A 27641-nucleotide genomic window follows, 5' to 3' on the forward strand; every position below is an offset into this window, starting at 1 on the left:
TCGCAAGGCAGATGCACTAGGAACTAATTCTCAGGATGGCACCAGTTTTAAAATATTTATTAAAAATCACCAATTAGCTTTTAACATTACCTTATGGCCTGTGTTGCACTTTACAAATTCTAGCCATGGAATTCGCAAGGCGGATGCACTAGGAACTAATTCTCAGGATGGCACCAGTTTCGAGATATTTATTAAAAGTCACCAATTAGGTTTTAACATTAACTTATGGCCGGTGTTGCACTTTACAAATTCTAGCTGTGGAATTCGCAAGGTGGATGCACTAGGAACTAATTCTCACGATGGCACCAGTTTCGAGATATTTATAATAAGTCATAAGTTAGGTTTTAACATTAACGTATGGCCTGTGTTGCACTTTACAAATTCTAGCCGTGGAATTCGTAAGGCGGATGCACTAGGAACTAATTCTCACGATGGCACCAGTTTTAAGATATTTATTAAAAATCACCAATTAGGTTTTAACATTAACTTATGGCCTGTGTTGCACTTTACAAATTCTAGCCATGGAATTCGCAAGGCGGATGCACTAGGAACTAATTCTCACGATGGCACCAGTTTTAAGATATTTATTAAAAATCGCCAATTAGCATTTACCATTAACTTATGGCCTGTGTTGCACTTTACAAATTCTAGCCGTGGAATTCGCAAGGCGAATGCACTAGGAACTAATTCTCAGGATGGCACCAGTTTCGATATTTATTAAAAGTCACCAATTAGGTTTTAACATTAACTTAAGGCCTGTGTTGCACTTTACAAATTCTAGCCACGAAATTCGCAAGGCAGATGCACTAGGAACTAATTCTCACGATGGCATCAGTTTTAAGATATTTATTAAAAATCACCAATAAGGTTTTGACATTAACTTAAGGCCTGTGTTGCACTTTACAAATTCTAGCCACGAAATTCGCAAGGCGGATGCACTAGGAACTAATTCTCAGGATGGCACCAGTTTTAAGATATTTAGATGCACTAGGAACTAATTCTCCCGATGGCACCAGTTTTAAGATATTTATTAAAAATCACCAATTAGGTTTTAACATTAACTTAAGGCCTGTGTTGCACTTTACAAATTCTAGCCATGAAATTCGCAAGGTAGATGCACTAGGAACTAATTCTCACGATGGCACCAGTTTTAAGATATTTATTAAAAATCACCAATTAGGATTTGACATTAACTTAAGGCCTGTGTTGCACTTTACAAATTCTAGCCACGGAATTCGCAAGGCAGATGCACTAGGAACTAATTCTCAGGATGGCACCAGTTTTAAATATATATTAAAAAGCACCAATTAGGTTTTAACATTAACTTAAGCCTGTGTTGCACTTTACAAATTCTAGCCGTGGAATTCGCAAGGCGGATGCACTAGGTACTTATTCTCAGGATGGCACCAGTTTTAAGATATTTATTAAAAATCGCCAATTAGCTTTTAACGTTAACTTATGGCCTGTGTTGGACTTCACAAATTCTAGCCAAGGAATTCGCAAGGCGGATGCACTAGGAACTAATTCTCAGGATGGCACCAGTTTTAAGATATTTATTAAAAATCGCCAATTAGCTTTTAACATTAACTTATGGCCTGTTTTGCACTTTACAATTTCTAGCCATGGAATTCGCAAGGCGGATGCACTAGGAACTAATTCTTAGGATGGCACCAGTTTTAAGATATTTATTAAAAATGACTAATTAGGTTTTAAAATTAACTTATGGCCTGTGTTGCACTTTACAAATTCTAGCCGTGGAATTTGCAAGGCGGATGCACTAGGAACTAATTCTCACGATGGAACCAGTTTTAAGATATTAATTAAAAATCACCAATTAGGTTTTAACATTCTTATGGCCTGTGTTGCACTTTACAAATTCTAGCCGTGGAATTTGCAAGGCGGATGCACTAGATACTAATTCTCACGATGGCACCGGTTTTAAGATATTTATTAAAAATCACCAATTAGGTTTTAACATTAACTTATGGCCTGTGTTGCACTTTACAAATTCTAGCCATGGAATTTGCAAGGCGGATGCACTAGGAACTAATTCTCACGATGGCACCAGTTTTAAGATATTTATTAAAAATCACCAATTAGGTTTTAACATTAACTTAAGGCCTGTGTTACACTTTACAAATTCTAGCCGTGGAATTCGCATAGCGGATGCACTAGGAACTAATTCTCACGATGGCACTAGTTTTAAGATATTTATTAAAGATCACCAATTAGGGTTTAACATTAACTTAAGGCCTGTGTTGCACTTTACAAATTCTAGCCGTGGAATTCGCAAGGCGGATGCACTAGGAACTAATTCTCAGGATGGCACCAGTTTTAAGATATTTAGATGCACTAGGAACTAATTCTCACGATGGCACCAGTTTTAAGATATTTATTAAAAATCACCAATTAGGTTTTAACATTAACTTAAGGCCTGTGTTGCACTTTACAAATTCTAGCCATGAAATTCGCAAGGTAGATGCACTAGGAACTAATTCTCACGATGGCACCAGTTTTAAGATATTTATTAAAAATCACCAATTAGGTTTTAACATTAACTTAAGGCTTGTGTTGCACTTTACAAATTCTAGCCACGAAATTCGCAAGGCAGATGCACTAGGAACTAATTCTCAGGATGGCACCAGTTTTAAAATATTTATTAAAAATCACCAATGAGTTTTTAACATTAACTTATGGCCTGTGTTGCACTTTACAAATTCTAGCCATGGAATTCGCAAGGCAGATGCACTAGGAACTAATTCTCAGGATGGCACCAGTTTTAAGATATTTATTAAAAATCACCAATTAGGTTTTAACATTAACTTATGGCCTGTGTTGCACTTTACAAATTCTAGCCATGGAATTCGCAAGGCAGATGCTCTAGGAACTAATTCTCAGGATGGCACCAGTTTTAAGATATTTATTAAAAATCACCAATTAGGTTTTAACATTAACTTAAGGCTTGTGTTGCACTTTACAAATTCTAGCCGTGGAATTCGCAAGGCGGATGCAGTAGGAACTAATTCTCGGGATGGCACCAGTTTCGAGATATTTATTAAAAGTCACCAATTAGGTTTTAAAATTAACTTAAGGCCTGTGTTGCACTTTACAAATTCTAGCTGTGGGATTCGCAAGGCGGATGCACTAGGAACTAATTCTCACGATGGCACCAGTTTTAAGATATTTAGATGCGCTAGGAGCTAATTCTCAGGATGGCACCAGTTTTAAGATATTTATTCAAATCACCAATTAGGTTTTAACATTAACTTAAGGCCTGTGTTGCAATTTACAAATTCTAGCCGTGGAATTCGCAAGGCGAATGCACTAGGAACTAATTCTCAGGATGGCACCAGTTTCGATATTTATTAAAAGTCACCAATTAGGTTTTAACATTAACTTAAGGCCTGTGTTGCACTTTACAAATTCTAGCCGTGGAATTCGCAAGGCGGATGCACTAGGAACTAATTCTCACGATGGCACCAGTTTCGAGATATTTATAAGTCATAACTTAGGTTTTAACATTAACTTATGGCCTGTGTTGCACTTTACAAATTCTAGCCGTGGCATTCGTAAGGCGGATGCACTAGGAACTAATTCTCACGATGGCACCAGTTTTAAGATATTTATTAAAAATCACCAATTAGGTTTTAACATTAACTTATGGCCTGTGTTGCACTTTAAAATTCTAGCCATGGAATTCGCAAGACGGATGCACTAGGAACTAATTCTCAAGATGGCACCAGTTTCGAGATATTTATTAAAAATCACCAATTAGGTTTTAAAATTAACTTAAGGCCTGTGTTGCGCTTTACAAATTCTAGCCGTGGAACGCACGCACGAACGCTTCGCGCGTGCGCCGGCCCGCTTCGCGCGACCGTCGCGCGAGGCTAAGAGCAGGACACCGGTATGGACGAACACGGATCGTTCGAGCGCGCTACCGTTCGCGTGACTGTACACGTGAACGACTAGGCGATGGTGTCATAGCATGGGGCGAACGTATTCGCTCGCTATCGGGTCGCGGTGAGTCGGACTTCCTTGATTTGTCGCGCGCCCGTGTGAATGTTCAATTGGTTGTAATTCGGCTAGTGTGCATTAGTGCATGAAAGGTGCAATAAATGCCCTTTTGATTGTTTGCACTACTGTGTTGTCGTTCCTTTGTCCCAAGAGCACATGTGAGACCCCACAGGTGTTGGACTGCTAAGCATCAGGTCGCGAGATCAAATCACGACCATGGTGGCAGCGTTTCGATGGGGCGAAATGCTAGAACACCTGTATAATTAGATTTAGGCGCACATTAAAGGACCGCAGGTGGTCTAAAATATTCCAGTCTTCCACTACGGCGTGCCTCATAATCAGGTCGGGGTTTTGCCACGTAAAATCACATAATTTGTTCTTTTCATACTTTTCTGCTTTGATGCAAAAAACGACGTTTTGTTGAGAAAGTGTCTGGCACGCCAATGTATTTCTCCGAAAAGGAGAAATAATATCTCGACAATGGTGTCAGCCTGAGAATTAATTCAAAGTGGGTCCACACTCCATGGCTAGAATTTGTAAATTACGACATGGGTCATAAGGTAATTAGCTAAAAACTGAATTGGTTAATTTTGTTAATTAGTCAATTATGCATTTCAATTTTTTGTGCAAGTAATGTCCGCCTCTTCGAGTAGACGAACTTATGAACTAGCTAGAAAATACTATCTGCCACAGGCCTTTAAAAATTTTGGAAACTACATGTTCGCTGAAACACCTTGTACATAGAATTCACTCTAACCGAAATGATGCCAAGCCGGATTCACTCAAGATGAGAATAAATAGAAGTCTAGCAGTGATGCGCAGCAGCGCTTATACTCGGACTCAAAGTACTAAAAAATAAGAGTGCAGTTTGGCCGGGAAGGCTAAGCAGTATTAGTGATAGCGAAGACAATTACACGAAGGAAGATTCTTACCGCGTAAATCCGTGTAAGGTTCGCACCTGTGTAAGGGCCGCACCAATAACTTGACAGCCAATTTATATAAAAAAAGACATCCAACCGAGAAGCAATGGCGTTCCGGGCGCAGATTCTGATCGGGCTCAGCAGCGAATTGTCGCGCGCAGCGTACTTTCGCGCGTCGCTACTGGATGTCGAGAGGAGGCGATCGCGGAGGCTTGTGGCGGATTTCATACTTGTAGTTGGAAAAATAAGGTCAAATGGCCCGGTCCCATAAAAGGCTCGTCAAAATCGCGACAGAAAAGTGTGGCCCTTACACGAGTCTATACGTTAGTTATAGTGCCCATATAAATTGTAGTAAACATTCACCTAAAATTAGAATAGTAAGCCTAGTGGACATAGTAAGCATGGACCATGTAAACCTGTAAATACCTCACTGGATGGCCTCGAGCACTCGCTTTCACAACGCAAACATTGTGAAGAACGCCGGCAGCAGAGGCGAACGGTTCGGTTCGTACAGCCGCAGGATTCACCGCAACTCTGAAAATTATATTCATCACCAGTATCTGCCAATTTTATGTCCACTATTGACGGCCTCTGTGAGTGATCTTCGATGACCTGTCTCTTAACTCTGCAGCACTAGGGGCGCGGAAAGACAGCCCGGCAAGGAAGACAGCGCGCACTAAGTTAGCAGCCATCACTGCTCGCCCTTTATCATTGCACCCACCAATGATTACCAACAGATATGGCAGGTGGGCCGCATAAGCGTCAGCCGCGCAGTCATTCACAGCTACGGGCAGGGCTAGAGGAGAAGACGCGTGCTCTCCTTCCCATTCGCGTTTGATTACGTGACCTACAACCCGAATATAAAGAAGATAATGCCCATCAAGCCGCCATTCTTTTCAGCTCGCTGTTACGTGCTTTTTCCTGCACCCACAGGGCATGGGTCGCTCATGTATATATGGCTTTCGGATTTAATGCGGAACATCACGGCGACAACAGCGAAAATTTGCCAGAAGTGCTTTCGCCATAAATCTAGAAATAGAAAATTGTTAGCACAGGATGTATATATATATATATATATATATATATATATATATATATGGGTAGGTTACAGAAATCTGGTCGGGCCTCAGCCCCCCCCCCCCTCCCGGGAAAATGAAAACGTTCCGCCTATGACTTGCATTCTGTTCAGATCAGTCTGGTCCCAAATTGAACACTAATGAAAAATGGTAAAATGACTGTTGTTAATACGACAATCATAAGCAAGCTCGAGTCAACAGTGCAACTGGACTGGAGGGACCAGGAAAACACAAATATTGGCATGTACAGTCTAACAATGTCTTTGGTGGCCTCCAAGTGAGGTGGGTGCCGACCATTACGACCGCATCACCTATGGAGAGGCCTTTGGAACTTGGCCTACATCATAACTTTCTACAGCCTGGTGTGCATGCAAAACCTAGAGTGTATGCTGCAAATTGAGATGGGAAGGGCACCATGCACTTCCCTGTGCAAGGGGAAACACACAATGACAAAGCATGTTCTTAATTCTTTATTTTCATAAGCACACTTGGGTAACCGAGATATGACCACACAAGGCTGCACTACATAAACTACTCTCCCAGATATATTGTTCCCTAATATACCTCTAATGAAAAGCAAATAAAGACCTCTTATGTACACAATGAAATGCAATAATTATACAATCACAATAGACCATCATCAGCTCTAACAGCTGCCACAAGTTTCTTTGGCCCACACCCAGGTATACTTGTGTTCTCAGCTTGAGGGGTTGCACGCTCCTTGCATGAGCCCAGTGCAACACTTGGCATACCTCTCTGTCGCCATGCTACTTGCAATCACCCATACACATTCTGTTTCTTGCCTGTTCACTGCAATAACCCTGGCTGTTTACCTTATTCTCTGATATTTCCATTAAACAATACACAAGATGCAGCCAATAGTGACGAATTATCGAGCTCTGTACCCAAAGGAAATGCACGCAGATAGGTTGCTGGAATGGCGATAAAATGAATGCTCTGTGTAAAAGCCGCTGCAGAGAATATGGCAGCAGGATGCATTATATCCTGCGGCCCTTTACCAGCGACCACAACTGTGAAAGCCACACATATTTTGACAACAAATGAATGATAATGAAATCCTGAATGCAACTATTTGTTATGGTACGAGTTGACGATTAAGAGCTGGCTTAAAAAATATGAAAATCCACGAAGAAGGTTGTTTGAAGCCAGAAAGACAAACTTTAGGCAAATCCCTTCATTTTCATGCCATACTTGTGCGACGTAATTATGTTGAATTTGTCATTCTAGATGGCGTCGCAGGCCTCTGCCAGAGTGCCAGATTTTCCTCAATATATACAGTGGCAAGCATGCAAGTTTTTTAATGCAATGGCACATCCGGACTCAAATTTAGTATAAGTGCGTCCTTGCATGAGAACATACGGTAATATGTGAAACAATTTCAAAATAAAACTTTCCACCACTGTTTGATAGTTATTGACCCTTTTCGCGGCACTTCCGTGGGCGCTGCCATGTTTGATCACGTAGCGACGCATCCATTGCTTGCCTCAGTTGTCGCCGCGTTTACAATGCAAGTGCGCGACGCTGGTGCGGTGCAGCAAACCTCCGTTTCGACGAATATCATAGGCGGTGACTGTGCACGACGCAAAGCTTTGGCCACAGCTGTAGAGGACATGCAAGTGCTTTCAGAGCCCATTGTCCAAATGGTGAGAGCAGCGTATACGGTGCTTGTACTAAGCACGGGGCTATAAATGTATTCGAAGCTGTCCAAACCTTTCGCTTATGAATTAAATCGGGATCAGTGTTCTCTTGTTCTTTATTTGGTAAACATTTTGAAGCAGCGGCTTGTCATGTTTCTGACTCTGTGAAGTTCCTTGGTGCGGTTACTATCTGATTGTTTATTTTCAGCCTAATCACTGACAGGTGTGCTCTTCTCGGATAGCTTTGTTATTGCTGCGCACAAAGCTTGGAATGTAAATGTTCTGTACTTTGCGGTAACTTGTAGCAAAGGGATATTGTCGCTAGTCCCTTGCTTACTCTGTGGACCATCACGAAACGTTCAGCTTCCAACATTCGCGTCTTGTCGGTGTAGTCGCCGTCACTCATGCTTCGGCACATTGATTCAAGTGTGCGCCAATTCACTTATTATTGATACGTTGGCGATAGGGTGGGCGTAAGTTTCCGTGCGAGTATGGGTGGATGTGTGTAAATAACGTGCGAGAAACTTACTATGCCAATAAGCGGTGCTACTTACTCTTAAGTGCCGACATTCCGGAGTTGAAGTCCTTTTTTTGGAGGTTAGCTATACAGCGCTGGCGGATGAATTATCTTTTTTTATCCTCGAAGAAAGCCGTGCATCGCCGAAGGGCGCCAACACAGGCAGTCCTTATGCAGCAGCGGCGACACAGGTTGATTCCATTCCTTAATATGCGAATCGCTATTTTTGCAGCGAACTACCACTCACGTCTTCCCTTTATTGTTACACATTTTGCAGCATGAATTGGGCGCAGTGCATTAGTTGCATTTCCGACAGCTGATCGCACAGTAGCAGGGCAGAAGTAGTAATGGTTGCGTATTCGTGCACATTCGCTGAGGCAATGTATGGCGCGCCGCCAACAGAGCAAACTGCTCCGCGAAACGGGTCAATAAGCATCTGCCAGAATACAATAAAACATTCACGACACTGCACTCTGCACTTGGTATGCTGTGCAGCAAAAGATAATCGTTATCTGGACGACCGAGTGCTTTGAAAGCGCAAACACATTAGGAGACAAACGCTCTTCATGAGGCAGTTCACCTGAACAATTGATATGGCAACAAAAGTTTCCAGAATGAAAGAAAGGATTTCAGCACAGGTGATCCAGCTCGCACAACTAGGATGCCTACTTGAGGCAGGGGGAAACGATCTTGTTCTGCAGGGACATCACAGAAGCATGCAGTAAAGTGTGCTAGAATATTGTTCTTCATTTACACGCACAGAGGCTAAATGACACATTGTGTTTTCATGCCGTTCTCGGTGTAAAACAAAACAAAAACAAATCCAACCTGGACAACATTTACAGTAACTGGCCATTTCACAAATGGAACTACTGTGGTGCACGCCTTCAATCCCATTGCCTGCAGGGCATGTGTTAACATATACAACTAAATAAAGGTCCACTGTTTTGAGGAATTCAGTCAGATCCTGAGAATAGATATATTTGGTTATTGACAGCAATCACAACAATGGGCAATCTTAATATGCTGCATTCCTCTACAATGCTTGTCTAGAAATCTTTTAGGAAAAATTTATGTAAATGCAGTCGATACAGACAGAGGTAGACAACAAAAAATATGGTTGGAACTAAGTAAATGCACATGAACTGAAGAAGAGGTAAAGTAAAAGAAAAAGAGAGGTAGCATCTTACTAAGAAAGGCCACACACGGTTGGCCGAACAATAATTTCATATCCATCAGTGAATCCCTCTAAAAGCAAGGACACCAGAGAGGCACCTAAAGAAATGAGAGCACCACATGAGTGCATTTTGCCTTGGCAGCAAAAATATCCCCTGTTCAGAGTTACAACCATAGAGAGGAAAAAGAGGACTCTGAGCACACGCACGCGCACACATACACATAAAAGGCCGTTCACTGCCTTTTGCTGACCTTTGCTGGAAAGCTCCAGATTGACAATAATCATAAAACATTGGTGCTAACAACAGTGATAATCATGAAACAAATTGTGACAAACTTTGAAGAAAGCCTGCTATGGGAGCCCCTGAGGAATGAAGAATACTTAGCTGCCTTGCAAACTGTCTGCTGTGGCAGGCCATGAACAAGAAGCAAGTCGCTTCGGTGTGAGAGAAGCTGGACAGATTGTGAAGCGGCACTTTTCACGGGGAACAATGCCTCATTTGCATCGAGGTCTTACATTCTTACATTACAAAACTCAGTCTACAATCTCTCCGTATGAACTATCCTGAGGTGGGCCGCACACGTCTGCTACCTGAATAAGGATATTGTAGCGAGACAGACAACGCAATGCGCTGAGTTGTCAGTGTCACCTGTCTGTTTTCGCCACAATGAATGAAAACTAGCCTAGATCCTTCCGAAGAAGGAACGCTCACAGCTGGCGATTTAATCACCGAGAGACAGTGCGAGGCGACAAATGCAATAACTTGAACACAAAAGACGAAGAATGTCCACAGAGTTTAAAAAAATAGCTCTTTGCATTCCCATGGTGTAAAAGCACAAGGAAGAAATACAGCATAAAAGGGTGTACAAGTCGTCACGCTAAAAGCATGGGCAAGTCCTGCGCCCAACGTTTTAAAGAAGTTTCAAAAGTGATCCATTAAAAAAAAATGTCTGCCACTAGCCACAGCCACCAAGCTTGCTGTTCTTGAAAGCTTGGCATAGTCGCTGCTCAAAATACAATTGCATAAAAAGAGAACAGTGGTGCATGGGTATAAAAGAAATGCTGGTTCACGAGGGACTAAAAGTACGCAGGGCCAAAAAAAGGGCCTCGGTGAACATGTAAGCAGGCACACTACGTCAAGCGGCTTCAGCAATTGTGACGCAATAGTTGGCAACAAGCACTGGTCAACAAGAGAGACCCAGGGCCGGCCATTGGTGCCATAGACAAAGGAAGATGGTGGTCCCTTCTAAAAGTAGTGCTGGACGCCGCCAAAGGGGTCCTGGTTGTGACCGTAATGCTGCGGGTGGTGCTGGTGATAGAAGAGTGGATGTGTCGCTCCGACAGAGAGCACCTGCACAAGGTAGCGCCACAAGTCAAGGTTGTGCTCTTTCTTACGCCACACAAAAGGCACAAACGCTGTGGCTTGTGTGCAACTTTAATCCCACACAGCAGTTGGGCAAGAAGCCAGCTGCAACAGTTGTGACAACAATGCAAAAATAGATCGAACAGAAAGGTAGCTACAAGTTACATTGCATGCACACAACAAACACACTGGGAAGGTCAAAATATTTTAAGTATACTGTTGCTGAACTTGCATGCGGCTAACATTAACGATTCAACTGAATGCACGAAGGAAAGAATACTGGCTATGTTCAGGGGGAGCTGGATGACTTGCACATGCTACAACACAATAACAGAGATGCTACTGGCCCATCCCCTTTCGGAGCAGCTTTTGGAGCAGCCAAAAATGTGTTTCGGAGCAGTAAAATGGACTTTTAGAGCAGGTTTATGAAAGCGATTGCAAACTATTATATGGGGCTTTTACAGTTGGCAATGCATGTGAAAGCAGTAAGTAGTCACTGGTTCATAAATTCAATCCAAACACTAAAAATAACCCCCCCCCCCCCTCTATCGCAGTCCTTAGTGTGGACTGCGACAAAGCCGTGGTTGTCCTGAGATGAAAAGCACAGAAGCACTTGGACGGGCTAAGTGCAGAATTAGGAAACGTTTGGCAACCTTCAGTGTGATTTTGCTCCTATAAATGTATTCTCTAAGATGGAGCACTCCTTTGTAAAAAATTACTGCTTACGTAGTTTGAAAAGCTTAAGTAGTTTTTCCTGTGTTGCGATTTATTGATAATCATCTACAGTCAAAGTCCAATTTTTCGGACTTCCTAGGGGCCACGAAAACATACGAAAAATCGGGCAGCCCGAAAAAATAATGAATGTATGCCTTTTACTGTCCTCAGGGGCTCAAATCACCACAGGCGCATTGGAAATAGCTCTGAAGGCGTGTCGTGCTCGTACTGTGATAGGAGACGGCAGATGCATGCGTGTATAACTAAGGAATACATACTGTGTCCCGTAAAAATTACCCTTACTCACTTTTGGTATGCTTCACTCGTAACACTTCTGCAGTGAGGCAAAGCTGACTTTCAGGACAAGGCACTATACAATGCGTTACGCTTTCCAAGCTTGGAAGCCACTGGGGAGGATTACAAAGGTGGAGTCAGTGCCATTGCTGACAGCGGCGAATTCTTTCAATGAAAAACATGGCCCCAAAAAAGAAGAGCCTTGGTAGCAAACGTTGGCCTAGCGTTGCCACGATGGTGGCTGCGGCTGCCAGCAGATCTGCCTGCAAGAGCGCCTGTTCGAGGCGGCGAGATAATGAAAATAGCGGCAGTGGTGGCATCGATAAAGTCGTTTCGGACCCACAGTCATGGCAAAAAGTCCGGAAAATCAGATGACGAAGGGTTTCTGAATCTGAAATTTTAGACATTCTTATGCATTGACTATATCGGGATAGAACGTGGCGGTGCCGCGATGGCGCGCGGAAAATCGGTCATTGACTGTACTTGAAATGCTGCGATGGTCAACACTGCTGTAGTGGTTCACTTTCGCTCGTCGCGCAGCTCGATGTGCGTTGCACACCGCCAGAAAGTGCAGATATACGCACGGGACCTTCGACTGTGCACATGTAATGTTGTCGGATTAGGCTGTGATCAGCGAATTCAGTTTGGAGCGTTCTGCGTACACGGGCGCTTTTGCCATTCCATCCAGTAAGTGCAGAAACAAACTTCGCGAATGTGTTCGCGGTAGTTGCCGGCATGTCACCCACGGACCGCAAATCTGCTTCCAGCCACCAGTCTAGCCCGTGACCTCACGCCCTATCACCGAAGCGGTTTGTTTATTGGTCGAACATATTGGAGGCCATCTCGCCGCGACGACCATGCCCACCACCACGTCAGCTGGCAGCGAATTTTTGTCATGGACGCGTATGTTACAGCAAGGCTTAACAAGCAGCGCTTCCTCAGTATCCAGCAGCAAAAGTAGCAGACTTGACCAAAATCTTGGCCGTGTGCCATTCTTACGCCGTGAATTGCCATGCCAAGTGGGGGCGACAAATTGATTGCAAAAAATTGTTCACGGCCACCGCATCCGCGTCAATCTGCGCGTTATGTTGGAAAAATCGACCGAGACACCATACAGCATCCGAAACATCAGTCAGCATTTTACATTGGTCATACAGGTGTGCGGGGTCTGTCTCGGCGCCAGCGCAATCACTCGCTACTGCCTGAAGAGCGAGGTTATCTCGCTGCCGAAGCAATGCGCACGCATCGGAGTGGAAGGTATTGAATATAGACAGCAACCCATGGAAAAAACAGCAGTACTATCCCTTGACTCTGTTCCCCACGGAACTAATGCAGCCGCTGGTTCATGCAATGACACTTTAGATGGTGCGGTAATGTTTTACCGCAACATCTTGAGGGCATAGTTCCGTTTTTGAAAGCCCGAGCAACCCTTTCGGCGCAGAGCAGGCGCAGATTTCTCATATTTTGTTGAAATGTAGCAGGATGTAGCAGAGTTAGCCTCTCGGCGCAGTTCGGCGCAATTGGCGCAGCGGTAGCATCACTGCAATAATAAAAATATATACACAGCACATTCCCCTATCATTTTGAAACGAAGACATGGACACTGACACTATGAAGTACAGTGTAACGTTGTCACATATGGTGTTTGTCACTGTAATAGTCAGTGACAAACACCATATACAACCGAGGCCAAGCTGGACATTTCTGAAGCCCAATATTCAGATTTCCAACATGCATAATGTGTACAGCGTAATGTTGATCAGTTTTATTGATGACAAGCTGCACAGAACTTTTTCCCACATCCTGCAGTCCATAAACCTTTCATTATTACACCTCAGTGTGCACAACATACAAGGTCACAGGCAAAAGAACAGGCATCGACTTTTGCGCGCGCTTCAGTATAATAATGACCAGTTACGAATTCGCCCAATTTTGTAAACTTTTGACACCAACTGTACTTGGTTCTAACCATGTTGGAACACCTTTTGAAGCAGCAAAAGAGCTTTTGCAGCAAATTATGAGTACATAAGCTCTTCTGCTACTCCTCTGTGCACATTCCTCCAGTGAGAGCCAAGATGATTCAGCACAAGTTTCAAAGTGCTGGCAGAGAGGGGGGGTTTCCCTTTTGCTTCACTCAGAGCCGCAGCAGGAGGCTCTGAGTGAATTTAGGTGTTGTCGCAAAGACAGCTGTGCTTTTCATTCAGATTATGGGCACATATTGGCCTCTCTGATTATCAGTCCCCGACTGCCCGGCGCTTTCAGCCAATCAGCGCTGCGCATGCAGCAGCTACATGAGCCATAAAGGAACGAACCAAAGCAGACGTGCTGCAACGTTTTCCTCGGGAAACGTGCAGTTCTGCGAGTGCACTTACCTGTGCACTGCACTACTAAGAACTACAACAGAAATTGACCATCCGTGTTTGGCAGTTGAATAGGGCGGGAGCAACGGTTTTGACAATCTCATCAGGTTAACAATCCTTGGCCGCATCCCCTATCCCCAACGAGCTTCGTAGAAATGGCACAAAACAATCGACGCCCCTCATTCACTGTTTTCAATTTGTGTGAATAAGCATGATAGAATGTCTTCTCAAATAATTTTTACACAATGTTCTTGTAAGCAAAACATATAGGAGTTAGTAGGTTTTCAAGCCTCATGTATAGCTGAACATGTTCAATTGAGGCCGTTTACATGTGTGTTATTCTGTGTTCAGTTTTACTTGTTGTTGTAGAGGCCTATAACACGTCAATTTCTTGTGTATTCATATTGTGTACTCATCTTGCATATGTGTTATTGAAATAATGTCCCTTAATTATACGTGCATGTGTAGCCACTTACCACTTCCTCCGCAAGTTGGCACGCGTCTCAGCTGTGCATGGTTGTAATTGCAGCTGAGCGCAGCTGCCCACCCTGCTTTAGAGGTAACCTGCCGCATGTGCAAAGAGTGTTCGTGGCGAGACGGCGTGGCATCATGTATGCAAGCTGTTTTCCTGCACGTTTAGTATGTGAGGTTGCATCATCTCGAGTTTCAGAGAAGTGTTGAGGCGACCGCAAACGAAGTATTCGGTCCCAGCTGCCGGCGCTTTTCACGATAGCGTCGTCCCCGTGCGGGCGACGCTATCAGCCGTGGGGACGGACTGGACGCAAAAGCGTGGCTGGCTTCGCTTAATTCATACCGCCTATGTGAAGATAATTTCGACATGGCACATTCATCGCAGGCTCCCAAATTGAACAAAATGAATTGTTTTCTGATTCAAATTTGCTTTTTTCGATTGCCCGGTAACTTGGAAAATTTTGCGACCCCTTCCCGTGTAAGAAAAATCCATCGGCGACTGTACTTATTTGCATAAAAGGTCAGCTGGGAGCATGGTGCCTGCGAGGAGAAGGGCAAACAATGTTTGGTTTAAAATTTAGGCTCTGTCCGGGATGTAATCCTTAGCATCATCATCGTTATGCAATGCGCCTGTCGGCTCAAAATGGCCACACCTTTAAGGGTTTAAAGCTTTAACCACACTAGCCAGAGAGATTTTAGCTGAGACAAAAATTTAGAAAAGGCTTCTTTTAAAAACGGTTGATACACTAGAACGTCATTCGTACATCCTGGAAAAAAACATGCTAACTGGCAAAACATACGATCTCAAGTCAAAAAAAAAAAAGACAAACTGAACTGTAGTTGGCATCTACGTAATGTGAAGCATTATGCAAATTCTTGCAGCGTGAGACGATGAGACATTGACGCATGTCAAGCTGGTGGGGCAACCCGAGATTGTCTTCTTCTATTGCGTATTGTTTCAAAGGAGTACCTCGTTAACTCGAAGTAGTTACAACAAACCGGAAGAGATAAAACGGATTTTCGAGATACGCAATGTTGTGGAAATTGCAGTGAAAAGTTTTTTAAAAATTCACCACTACTGACCAGCTTTTCAACAAAAGCTTCCAAAATTCTGAACGTGCAAGGGTAAAAACCTACTGTAAGACTTTCCGAAGTAGTTTATGCTGCTATTTGCAGCAAAACAGATGCAATTTTGGCGTCAGTAAATTCACCTGTACATCCTGCTTGCATAGCCCGTGCCGCGTGCATTACGTGGAATAAAAGTAAAACAAAAATCGCACCTCTGATGATACGGACGGCGTCAAGTATGCTATTTTGCAGGGCCTGCCTCCGCGCATGTCTCTCCCGCCACGTGACGTGCCACATAGTTGCTTGATAAAGTTGTTATGCCGCCACATTCAGGGAAAGCGTCCGCTTCGTGGTAGGCATGGCAGCCTCGCGCGAAGCTTGTTCAACGGTCCGGCGGCGGAGTTTTTGTTACAGTCTCAGTAAAGATTTCGAGATATCTGCAATTTGTCCCAAAAATACTTCCGAGATAAAGGGCAATAAATACATGGCACATATGGGAAATGGTTCGGTGCCGCGGAAAATTTCGACTTAGCCTATTTTTCGAGATATGCGAGTTCCGAGTTAACGAGGTATTACTGTAGTACTGACAAAAAATTTCCATCTAGTTTTTTTCTGCTGTAATAAGTAGCTAACGAGCCAGTAATCAAGGCACATGACCTCATTTGCTTCAGAGCACGACAGGAGTCTTGTTTGCAGCGACCAGTCCAAGTTTCAGTTTCAGAGAGCAATAAGAGGAGACGAGAAGGATTGTAAACACCGCTGGAAATGTGATCAGACAAAACTGTGAGGTGCACACGTCAGCGTGCTCGCCGGCACACGAGTTTCGTGTTGTTAGTTCGTCTGCTATGCCTGCACATGCTTTGCGATGTCCTCGCCATCATCGTCATCCCCATTTTTTTCGTCCAGCAGTGACTATTTCCTGCAGGCGGGAATCGCCGCCGTATTAGACATGGCCAACCACTTTTGATTCGATCCACTACACAGCGGCGACTCGGAAAGTGCGGCCAGCGACAGCTATGAATATGTGTACACACCGCTACAAGTAGTATGAACCATTCGTGGAGGGCGCTTTGGGAAAGAAGCGAGTTCTGGAGCGGGACACAAGGTGGGGTAAAGCCACACAGTATCAGGCTTGGGGTACATAGTCTTGGTGGAAGATCATCAGACTGCTTTAAGCTCTGTGGGTTTTCTTTATACCAAGCCCACCTTAAAATGAAGCGAGCAAATCTGGCTGCTCTTCAACGGGGTCCATTCTAAGCGTCCAGTGGCGCGCATGAACTGGGACCACTTATGCAGCTTATCGACGCTGACAGAAGCGAACGAGCAAGCCAGGCGAGCTGGTGATCGCTAAAACCAAAAGTAGAACGAAACTAAAACAAATTAACAGTACTACGGTGAAATCCTGATAATTCTAAACCTCTTAAGGGACGACGTGGCAATTGAAGTGGTCAAATTGGTGGAAGTGGTCAACTTTCGATTATCTGATTTATTTTGTTTTGCGACGGACCTTCATTTACCTTGTGGTGAAATATAACAAAATATGCAATAGAAATCGAGAATACAGCACTTTCCTAGAGGTGTCATCAAAAATTGCTAGAAAATCGAGCTTTCAGCTCTGTGTTCTCAGCTTTCATTTTTTGTGCAGTTGCTCTCAATCATCCCAGTGCCATTTCACAACGAATGAAGACAAAATCATTCCGTCTTTTGCACTTAGATCCTGGAACATTGATGCGTGCAACGCTGTCCGTTTTTATCTGCACCTCATAAAAAATGTATAATGTTTTTTTTTTTTTTTTTTTTTTTTGCACAGGTCGTTCATATGACAATATGCATAGGAAAGTTCAAACAACAATTTGGTGCTCATTTCAGGATTTAAAAAATAAACCAATAGCTTTATTGCACAGAATGCACCTTTGTGAACGTGCTGATGTGAAAATCTTGGCGCACTTATGTGTAATAATTAATTAACTTGGGCATGATCATTAGAGCTGTCCAGTGTAACTCGAAAACTATAATAGTACAAAAGTGATTTCAGTCAGAATATCAGCATAAGCAATCACACATGCATGCCAAATTTCATCAATGTATTCCCATAAATAATAAAAAGAAAGTTTTCATTGCCACGTCCCCTCTCAATTGAATTCAAATTGATGGATAATTTGAACAGCTCTGTTGGTCCTTCCTATGTATTTGAATAGAAAAAGAAAAAAAGATCACCAGCCTTTCCCCTGTCAAGAAAACGGGGGTAAACAAAGCTTGCAGTGTGTGTACCTGACCTACTACTTTCCCGTAGTTACAAATGTGCACCACCGTTGTTGGGTTCCTGAAGGGCAAGACGACGCTGTCACTGGCTGGCGGCTCTTCGCCGACGTTTGGCCTCAGCATCGCGCTCCCGCAACTAGGGGTCGTAGCTCTTCGCCTGGGCTTCCGAAGCCCTCACGCTAGAATTGGCATCTCGACCTTTCCCAAGCGAGTTCGCTGCACTAATTGCAGCCTCGGCGGAACGCACCACGCCTGGCCGCCCGGCTACCGAAACTGACCTGAGGCCCCTCCCCGTGACGCACCAAACAACTGGTCGTGCGCATCACGTGATCCGGCACAGCTTTCCCCACACCTGCTCTACTTGGGAGTAGCCGGGTTTCAGTGCACCACCGCCGACACTTGTGAGGCAATGCAAGTTTCGCTTGAAAAAACACGCGAATTCCAACTCCAGAAAACGAGCAACGGTTATTTCGAACAAAATCTCTCGCTCAGTGCACCAGTCCAAGGAGTGGAATTATCATCATCAGCCTATTTTTATGTCCACTGCAGGATGATGGCCTCTCCCTGCGATCTCTAGTTACCCCTGTCTTGCGCTAGCTGATTCCAATTACTACCTGCAAATTTTCTAATTGCATCACGCCACCTAGTTTTCTGCTGTCCTCGACTGCGCTTCCCTTCTCTTGGCATCCAAGAGAAAGGAAGTGCAGTCGAGGACGGCCAGTGATCTCCATTCTTTGGAATGGAGTGGGTATGGGATGCAGGGCGCCACGATGCAACTCTGCTCAAAAGGCCGCTTCTGTGACTTTGAAAATTTTGTCAATTTATAATGGTTCCTCCAATTGTGAAATGGGTGAGAGCGAGCCAAGTCCCCACTCTGTCCCCAGACATTGCCAATACACTCGGAATTCATTGAGAGCATGTGTTTTGAAAGCAAGTTTGAGAGCATGTGATTGAGCTTTCTTTTCACCCCGTAACTTTCCAACTTCGCCAGGACAACCTCAAAGGTACATAGACACTCTAGTTATACAAGGTGGTTGCAGTAGTGTAGCAGCACTTTTATGCAAAGTCAAAATGGGCCCGAGCAAGCAGTTGCCAAAACTGATGTAATTTCCCACAAGACACCTTGCGGGAAATTATATCAAGGTGTAATTACAATCCAAGTCACAGATTTAGATAATCACGTTACTACTAGTTAAGAAATTCTTCAAAGTGAAAGGCGCAATGCAACGGCGCAAGGAGCGTCCACTACAGTGCACACCGTTAAGGAATGTTTTGGAGCAGATGACACAACAGTGACCCCGCACTAATTGACATCACACAAGCATGCCAAAATGACTGCTGTTGCTGTTTGTGGGATGGAATTAGAGAAATTGATTTTAAATTGAAATTTTGTGTTAAAATGTGTGCTTAAAGGGCCCCTAAAACACCTCAGATATTTTTTGAACATTTCAAGTAAACACGCACATCGGGGTCAGAATGCCGTAACGATCAACGATGCCAAACGCTGCAGCGCTACGCGCCACAAAATCACAAAAACAATGCCATCATCCTCTCCCGGCCTTTCCGGTATCCCCAGCGGTAGTCACGATGTCAGCTGGGGGAATCTGGTGATGTCAGCGTCGGTGACGATGCCCATTGGTAGAACGAGAACCTATGACTTCCGGTTTGTCTGCTTAGCAGGTATGCGCGCTCCCTGCTCTTCCTTGTTGTGTTGCTCGCTTGTGCGCCCTTGCGAATCGGTAATTACAGCCCGCAACGCAAGTGCCAAATCGCTCGCGTTCCAACACAGTCGTGCTTAGCGGTCTGATTAGCTGCGAGAACAGAGTGCGACAGTGTTGGCCTTTCTAGACGAGTGCGCAACACAGGGTCTATAGCGGCACGCTTCACATGAACACGGGCCGGCACCGCAGCTACATCGGGTAGCCGAGAAGCGTTGAGTCCACGTCCCCGTTACCGGCACGGTAACTCGCCACATGCCGTTTGCCATTTGCTGGCCGCCGTTCGATGGCGGTTTTCCTCGCGACCAGTGAGATTTAGTTGCCGTAGAGAGGATGAGACTGGGACCCATTTGCGCGGTAGCCTCAACGCCACCGCCGCCGATCGCACAACGGCGCCGATATTGTTGCTAGGCGTTTTCCTGCTCACTTCAAAGCTAAAACGGACGACGCTTCGGAATGAATTACCGACGCTCACAAGCCGCAATATTTTCTTACCGTTGTTATCGCTCTTCGCAATAATTCTACACGAAGAAGAAAACACGCTTATATTAGCGGCACCGTCGGCTGCGATGCAAGCACAGCCGAGCCGGTCGTCTCCCGTCGGTAGCCGTGCACGGCAGCTGACAAGTATTGGAGCTCTCGAGTTTAACGCTTGACAGTGGATATCGTTCTTCATAAAATGTACTATTTACGCATCTAGGGAAAATTATTTTGCTTGGAACAGAAGCTGTTCCTGATATTTTCGCCGCCGGTGGCGGAGGCGCGCAGCTTCGCAGTCGTCGAATGGCCCATTGATCGTGCTGCGGGCAGTGCGCCGGCCGAACTGTCTACTTTGGACACCTCTCGCGTGGCAGACGTTCTAGGGCACGAGAGGCCGGTTCGCCGTCGGTACATTTGCCACTAGCGTGGACGTGCGTTAACTTGAAGTGGGCAATGTATTTAGAAGGGCGTTGGCGATGACGTATGTCACGTGACATTTGGAGCAGCACTCGGCCAGGAGGAGAGACCAGCCGACGAGAAAAGTAGCGAAGGAAAGAGCGAAACGAGCGAGGGCCATTTTTCCATCATCAAACGCGTGTAACTCCGCTATTACGGCACCATTTCGAAAAATTCTCGCGACTACGTGTTCGTTGTAGACTCGTGCACAACTGCAACACCACAACTAAATATCGACCTCTGGGTGGTTTAGGGGCCCCTTAAAGGACCAGCATTCTTTTTTTTTTTCTATGGACCTCCACTAGGCCCTCTACCCTCAAGTTACAATGATAAACAGAGTAGTCGGATGACCATGCCCAGGTCCCTTTAAAGAATGCCTACTACAGGAAAAAATAAATGAGAAGAACCAGACACAAACCGTGAAACACATACAACACAATGGGCATCATGTGTTTCTCAGTGCGTGTCTGTTTCACACTATTTGTTTCCCTGAAGTATGACACTCCACCAACTAGCTCAAACCAAGATTAAGAAATACAGCACCACCTGGCCTACCAAGCAACATTACTAAAATGTCGGCAGCAGTACTACCAGAGGTGCCAAGTGCTAGATGTAAAACAACAACAACAACAGGAGTGGGGTACACAAACAAGAGCAAGTGATCACTGCAGCAAACAGGGTGCAAGCAGGGTGCCATGCAAAGGAGTGGTGCAGTGTTACACCACAGTGCATGCAAACAGTGCAAATATGTTTGGGTGGCCACACTGGGGGCGCCCACAGATGGTGGAGGGACGTACCGAGGAAGGGATTGTGCAAGCACGCCCTCTCTCAGAGGTTCAGTGAGCGCGGCTTGAGGCTCATCATCCACTGGCGGGCCTGCTGTGTCAGCTCCTGCTGGTCCCGCGTCTTTCCGCACACCAGGGCACTGAACTTGTCCAACTGGCGTGGCAAAAAGGCACGGGTTACCACTCCCTCAACCTCAACAGTTTAGCTGCAGCAAAGCGTGCTTCCCATGCAACACCTACGTGGACACAACAGCTAGCCTGCCACACACCGAAATCTGTGGGCAAATTATGAAGCCTCGCAATTTGCAGTTGCAGCTCAAACATGACTCTGGCTTCCTGCTGACCTCACGTTGGGACAGTCAACAGGACGCGCCTGCGTTGATGCCAATCTGTCACTGGTGTTGTCCGACAACCAGTCAGCACTGAAGGCTCACTGTAGTGCACCATTCACAGTATGTCCACTTTGGTGGTGGTGAGCACATTACTAACATGAGTGGCATCTCCTAAAATGGCTTGCCGACCACATAGCATGTGTCAGTGTCAGCATTACAAAAACCTGAGGGCGAAAAGGCGTTTTGTGGTGCAATGGGGCGAGTGGAGACGGATACCGCATCATGCTGTCTGGTTGCAGGCACTGTGTTGCAGTGACAACCAACAGAGCTGAAATGAAGTCGAGAGTCTGATGAAACTTTGTCTGGTCTGGAAGAATCATGGCAAAAACAAAGAGACAACGACCAAGGTGAAACATTATCTAAAGCTTGACAAATTGGCATCTACATGGGAGCTTCGCACACAATGAACAAGGCTCTCGTGTGGGGGCCAAATTGTTTCACCTTGATCGGTATGTTTTTGTTTTTCGCCAGAGAGCTGAAATATCACAAGTGGGCATGTGGGGACAGCAGTCCCACAGGTTTGCTTTGAGCTTCTTTTTGTGTGCACCGTGCACAATTTTCAATGTACTACTCGCAGTGCGTTCTGTAACACTTGAGCTCCTCCTTGCCCTGTAGGTGTCGCCCCTCTACCCACTAGTCGGATGAGCCAACATGCGTGCCAACAGTTGGCCAGTGGGGGACCCATGCATGCAGGGCTGCAGTCCTCTTGGTGCAACACAGACATCCAAGTGCTCAACTATAGTGCGACTCACGTTGAAGGCTTTTGAAGTGTGACCGCAGAGTGTAGAACACACAAATGAAACAGGAAGAGCAAGTTGTACCTCACTGTTTCTGCCATCATGTTTAAAAAAACCAACCTCTTGCTCTAATGCCACTGCTGACAGAGCACGCATCCTGGCAGACAGCTTATAGATACCGGTGTGATGCACACTGCTGCCTCTATGCAAATGGTGCATTTCACGTGTGCACTGATAATTACACTAACAAAACTCATTCAATTGATAAACAAGGGCGCTACTTCCCATACAAAAACTGGGCACCAACACGAGGGGAGCCCACCCGCCTCTGACAAAAGAGATTAAACATAATGACTGCTTTCGACATACAATATCTGCAAACAAACTTAATCATAATTCGTTTTCTGCGCTCTTCTTTGTGGCTTATGTCACTGACCCATTTTTAGAGAGGTTGCTGTGAATTGTCTTTCTGGTCTTTTCTACACGTTTATAAAGCTTTTTTGTTGAGTCCCATAATTCTTGGTAATTTTATTGTTTCATGGGTGATCTCTGCTTACATGTTCATGACCGAATTTTGCAGTTTGTTTACAGGCCAAGCAACTCTGATGTGCGAATATTCCAAACTTTTGAATAACAAATCGAACAGTGTCGTATTCAACTCGGTCTTCAAATCGAACAGTCGCTACAGTAAAATCTCGGTGATACGAATCTCGCGGACTCTCGTGAAATATTCGTATCTCCCAAAATTCATATTATCAATACATGCACAAAATCAAGGAAAGATTATTTTTATCAGAAAAAGTTTCTGTAATGGAACCCTGTTGATACGTTCCTCGCTGCTGCATTTTGCCGGCTGCTACTTTGCATTTTCGCGGTCCTGACCTAAATCCCATTGACTTCCATGTATTAAGTTCCCCGTGATATGTTGCCCCTCTGTAATGTTCCTGCATCTTACGTTGAGTTTGAATGTGGCAGTCACGCAAATTTAGCGGTGCAGCCAGCTTGTACGTTGCAACAAGAGATCAATGCGTCGCAACAAGCAACTGCCACGTTGCAGATACGGCGCAACCACGTGGGCGCTGTATCTTGAAAGCGATCTGCAAGGTGCGCAAAGTGCGCGCCCGTGCGGGCTTCCATCATCAAAACGATTTGCAATGTTGACAAAGTGCACCTAGTGCTGGTAGCTTCGTATGCGTTGTGCTTTCGTCGTTTAGTTGGCGTTGAAGCGAGAGAGAGAGCGCAAAACTCAATTCGCTTGCTGCTGCTGCTGCACTTCCTCGCGCCAGCGTTTCGACAGCAAGTGTCCGCGGTCATCGAGCAAGATGCATCCATGTTTAGCTGTGCGCGCGTGACACCGTGTTTGTCAATTTAGTTGGTAAGTTTACAAGTTCATTCGGCCGGTGCAACTACTATCCTTACTTTGTACAGCTGTCTACTAATTTGGTATCGCAATCGTTGCCTCGCCTTTCGGGCGAAACTGCGTTTCTTTTCTTTTTTGTGCGGTTCCTTGAAAAACGTATGAACGGGTTCTGCTAACGTGTACAGTTTTCTTCTTGCCCAAATCGTCAACGATCACCTTCTGAAGGGCGTGATCTCACGAATGTTCTTGCACACCACTCGGCACGCTGTGGCCGTCGGGCCTGCTGCAGTGGTCCTCGTCCTTGCTAAGCACCGCTGTGATGTGGTCCGGTCCGCTCGACGTGGGAACCCAGGGTGTCTACTAAGTTGACATTTTCAGATTCCCCGAGTTTTCCAGGTTTTCCCTGAGTGATCTTGCTAAATTCCCTGAGTGAAACGGAACTTTCTTTTACATCAAGATGGGCTGACACCATGTTGCCTGATGTTTCACTCTTTAGTAAGCATGTTAAAAAAAATGTTGCAGTTTCACCCGAAAGGCGAAGCATCAATTGCGAGAGCACATTAGTAGAGAGCTATACGGAGTAAGGATAGTAGTTTTATCAGCTGTATAAACTTGGACATGCAGCAGCCCCAGTAATGCCGTTGTCGACGCCGTCGGCGTTTTGCCCGCATTCGCACCGAACGCACACGGCGTTGGTGACTGTTGCCTGTGCCTCTGGGGGCGGCTCGGAAGTTTTCGACGAGATCAGAACGGGACACTCGTCGAGCAGCGTCCGTCCGAAGTCTTTACCACCTTCTCGCCTCACCACATTTTTATATAAATACGCATTTGGTGCCGCAGCTAAATGTCGCCTCCCCTCGCTCCCTCCCCCCCTCCCTCTATTACCACAACTTTCGTTCCCTTTCAATAAAATTACAGCTATTTTTTAGGGATGGGCGAATAGTGGATTTGAGGTTCGAAGTGAATTCAAATTTAAGCGAACAGTGATTTGGTCAAATAATTTCGAATTTCACGGGATTGAAAAAAATGTCCGAATTATCAGGGTGTCCAGAAAACAATAAGCAAATGCATACTACGTCAGCACGATTTTATTAGTGTAATGGATGAGCAAATCCTTTCGCTACTTAGCACAAAGGCAGTGCGGAAGCTGCAATTCTCGTTATCTCGTGACTGATTGGCTCTCGCAGCGGCGATCGAGGCCTCGCGACTTCCTTCACAGCCCAGCCGCGGTGCGCGCCATCATTTTCGACACGCTTTGCACTACCGCGCGCACATCCCGATTATTTTTTCGCCAGTAAGCTGAACGCCAATGGATCACACGTCCATCGCGATGCAGCCGGTGCGCTTCATCCTTGACAGCTTTGCACCGGGTCAAACCGAAACAACTGTTTGTCGCAACCGCGGCCGCTATCGACGCGATTATGAACGGCAACTTTGCAGTGCTTAAGGGTACGGCCACGCTAGCGGCAAGAACGCCCGCGTCATGCCGTGAGCGGCAACGCATCATGACGCGCGCGGCAAAAGCGGCAAGAATCGGGGGGTTTTACGGCTTGCCGAGGGTGCCGAGAGCGACGAGGGTGACGTCACGGAGCCAATGGCAACCGGACCTCCGCCGCTCCGCGCCGGGTTATCATTCGACGATTATATAAATATATAATCGTCGTCTCTCGTCGCGGTTATCTCTCGCGGTTCTATAAAGGGATTTCTGGACGCTGTCCGATCGCACCCTTTTCGCTCAAGGTACGTCCACACTAGCGACAAAAACGCGCGCGACACGCTGCTCGCGGCAAGAGCCCGCGCGGCAGACTCGCGCGGGCAAGTCCACACTCGCGTTCTGCGGCACGCGGCAACGGCGCGTGGAGTGCCGCGTTGTCTCGTTCCATTCGATACTTCTCGTGACAACGCGCTCTCCGTTCTGCCGGTTTCGTGTTCCATTGGAAGTGTCTGTGTTTCGTTGCGCCACTGCCGGCCACGCTCAGCCATGTCGGATACGGACGCGGAGCTACTGGTGACTGAACACTATAATACTTATTTGTTCTTTACTTGTGCAACGTCGACGTGCCAGAAAGCGGACGAGAAATTTTTGGGTGCGCCCTATATGGCGGTAGAGGGACACTGAGAGCCAGGCGCACACTCTGCTTTCCCGCATGTGCCAGCGGTTGGCACGCAGCTCCTTGTCCTTAAAATCGACGTTCGATTTGTCATAGAGGCACGCATATTCGCGAACGGTTTCCAAAAACGCCTCCACTGCGAGGCGAATTCTTCGTCGACGTCTCGGTGGCGGTGTGGGAAGGCTTAACAAAAACAGCCCCCTTGACTGGACATGGCCTCAGATTTTACGGCGTGCGCGTCACTGCTCGATCTCAGAGCCCATGCATTATGATTCTTTGCTTGTGCGACAGGTGGCGCCACAACTGCGCAGCTCGCTTCTGATTGGTGCTCGTTTTGCGGCTGCCGCAAAAAATGGGTCTCGCACCCATTCGAGCGTTTGCCGCGCGTTGCTGCCGCTTTTCGTGAATCTTGCCGCGCGCGACAGCATCGCTCGCCGCGCGCGGCGTGTCGCGCGCGTTTTTGTCGCTAGTGTGGACGTACCTTCACGGTGATTCCGCGTTCCGAGAGCGCGCGAGATCATATCGCGCGGCCGCGCGGCGAGACGCGATTGCCCCGGTGGACTTCGCGGCAAGGCGCTGACGCGCGGTAACTTGCCGCTAGCGTGGCCGTACCCGGCCGACGCACGCACCGAGTCAGAACTAAACTACCGTTCGCTGCAACAACTTCAGATGAAATCGCGGTCGCTCTCTATGCAATCATGGATGACCACTACGTAGCTCTTTAGGCACGCGGCCTACGTGCGTATTGAGTCAAAACGAAACTAAACAGCTATCAACGCGATGATGAGCGGCGACTATGAAATCCCGCGGCCAACGCGTTGTTATGTGCGGCGGTAAACGCAATAAAGGCACAAATACATAGAGTTTCTCACTATAACACTTTATAGTGTGAAACTCTATGCACAAATAGGCACGAAGCGTTCCGTCGTTGCTGTCATTCACGTACGATTTCCGCTGCTGACTATGGCCATGCGGACTCCGCCGCTTCGTTTCGGCTGTGCACTAGCGCCGTTTCTGCTCTTCTGCGCCGCACATTTTAGGCTCTTTAATGCAAAAACGAATAGCCTTCAAGATTTATGGTTGATGTATGGCAGCCGTGACGTAAAGCATAGCCTCCAAGATGTGTACCGGCCGTTCATGGCTTCTGGCTGCCTATTCGGGAGCGCCGAATAACTCGAAAATATCGAATACCTGAATTAGAATCGAAGCGAATAACGAATATAGAATTATTCGATCGAATATTCGACAATACGGTATATTCGCCCATCCCTACAGTAATTTTCCCTGAGTTTTTCCAGAATATTCAAAATCCCTGAGAATTCCCGGTTGGTAGACACCCTGGAACCAATGAGAGCTGCCGCGTGACGTACCCGGTTGCTTGGCGACTATGGCCACGCTGTGCCGGCTTGCCTGTGCAAATCGCTCTGCTGGCTCGGCCGCCGCTTTGTTGCTCACGCGTTCGTACGATCTGCAGCGGCGCGGCAACGCGTTTGGAACAGTCGATTTTTTCCGTATTGCGAGCAATGTATTTCGGCCGGGGAAATGTTAGGAATTCTTATCGCACCGAAATTCGTAACAGCCATGATCGCATCACCGAGGTTTTACTGTACTCGTAAATTTCACTATTCCTTTAGAATATTTCAAAACCTCAGCTTAAACATCATATTGCAGCAAAAGTACGGTAAATTTGTGGGTATACGTGAGAACT

General features: G+C 45.9%; 1 protein-coding gene across 1 annotated transcript in view; it reads right to left on the bottom strand.

Annotated features, from left to right (window-relative positions):
* Positions 1-6448: 6448 nt before the first annotated feature.
* The window catches only part of LOC119433600 (myb-related protein B-like), a 200707-nt gene continuing 179514 nt past the window's right edge, over positions 6449-27641 (bottom strand). The window contains exons 18-19 of the mRNA XM_049659049.1: positions 21346-21487; positions 6449-10713 (exon numbers count right to left, since the gene is read on the bottom strand). Of these exons, the coding sequence (XP_049515006.1) occupies positions 21377-21487 (111 nt within the window). The 3' untranslated portion in view covers positions 6449-10713; positions 21346-21376. The remainder of the gene's footprint in view (positions 10714-21345; positions 21488-27641) is intronic.

The sequence above is a fragment of the Dermacentor silvarum genome, chromosome 11, assembly GCF_013339745.2.
Source record: "Dermacentor silvarum isolate Dsil-2018 chromosome 11, BIME_Dsil_1.4, whole genome shotgun sequence".
NCBI lineage: Eukaryota > Metazoa > Arthropoda > Arachnida > Ixodida > Ixodidae > Dermacentor > Dermacentor silvarum.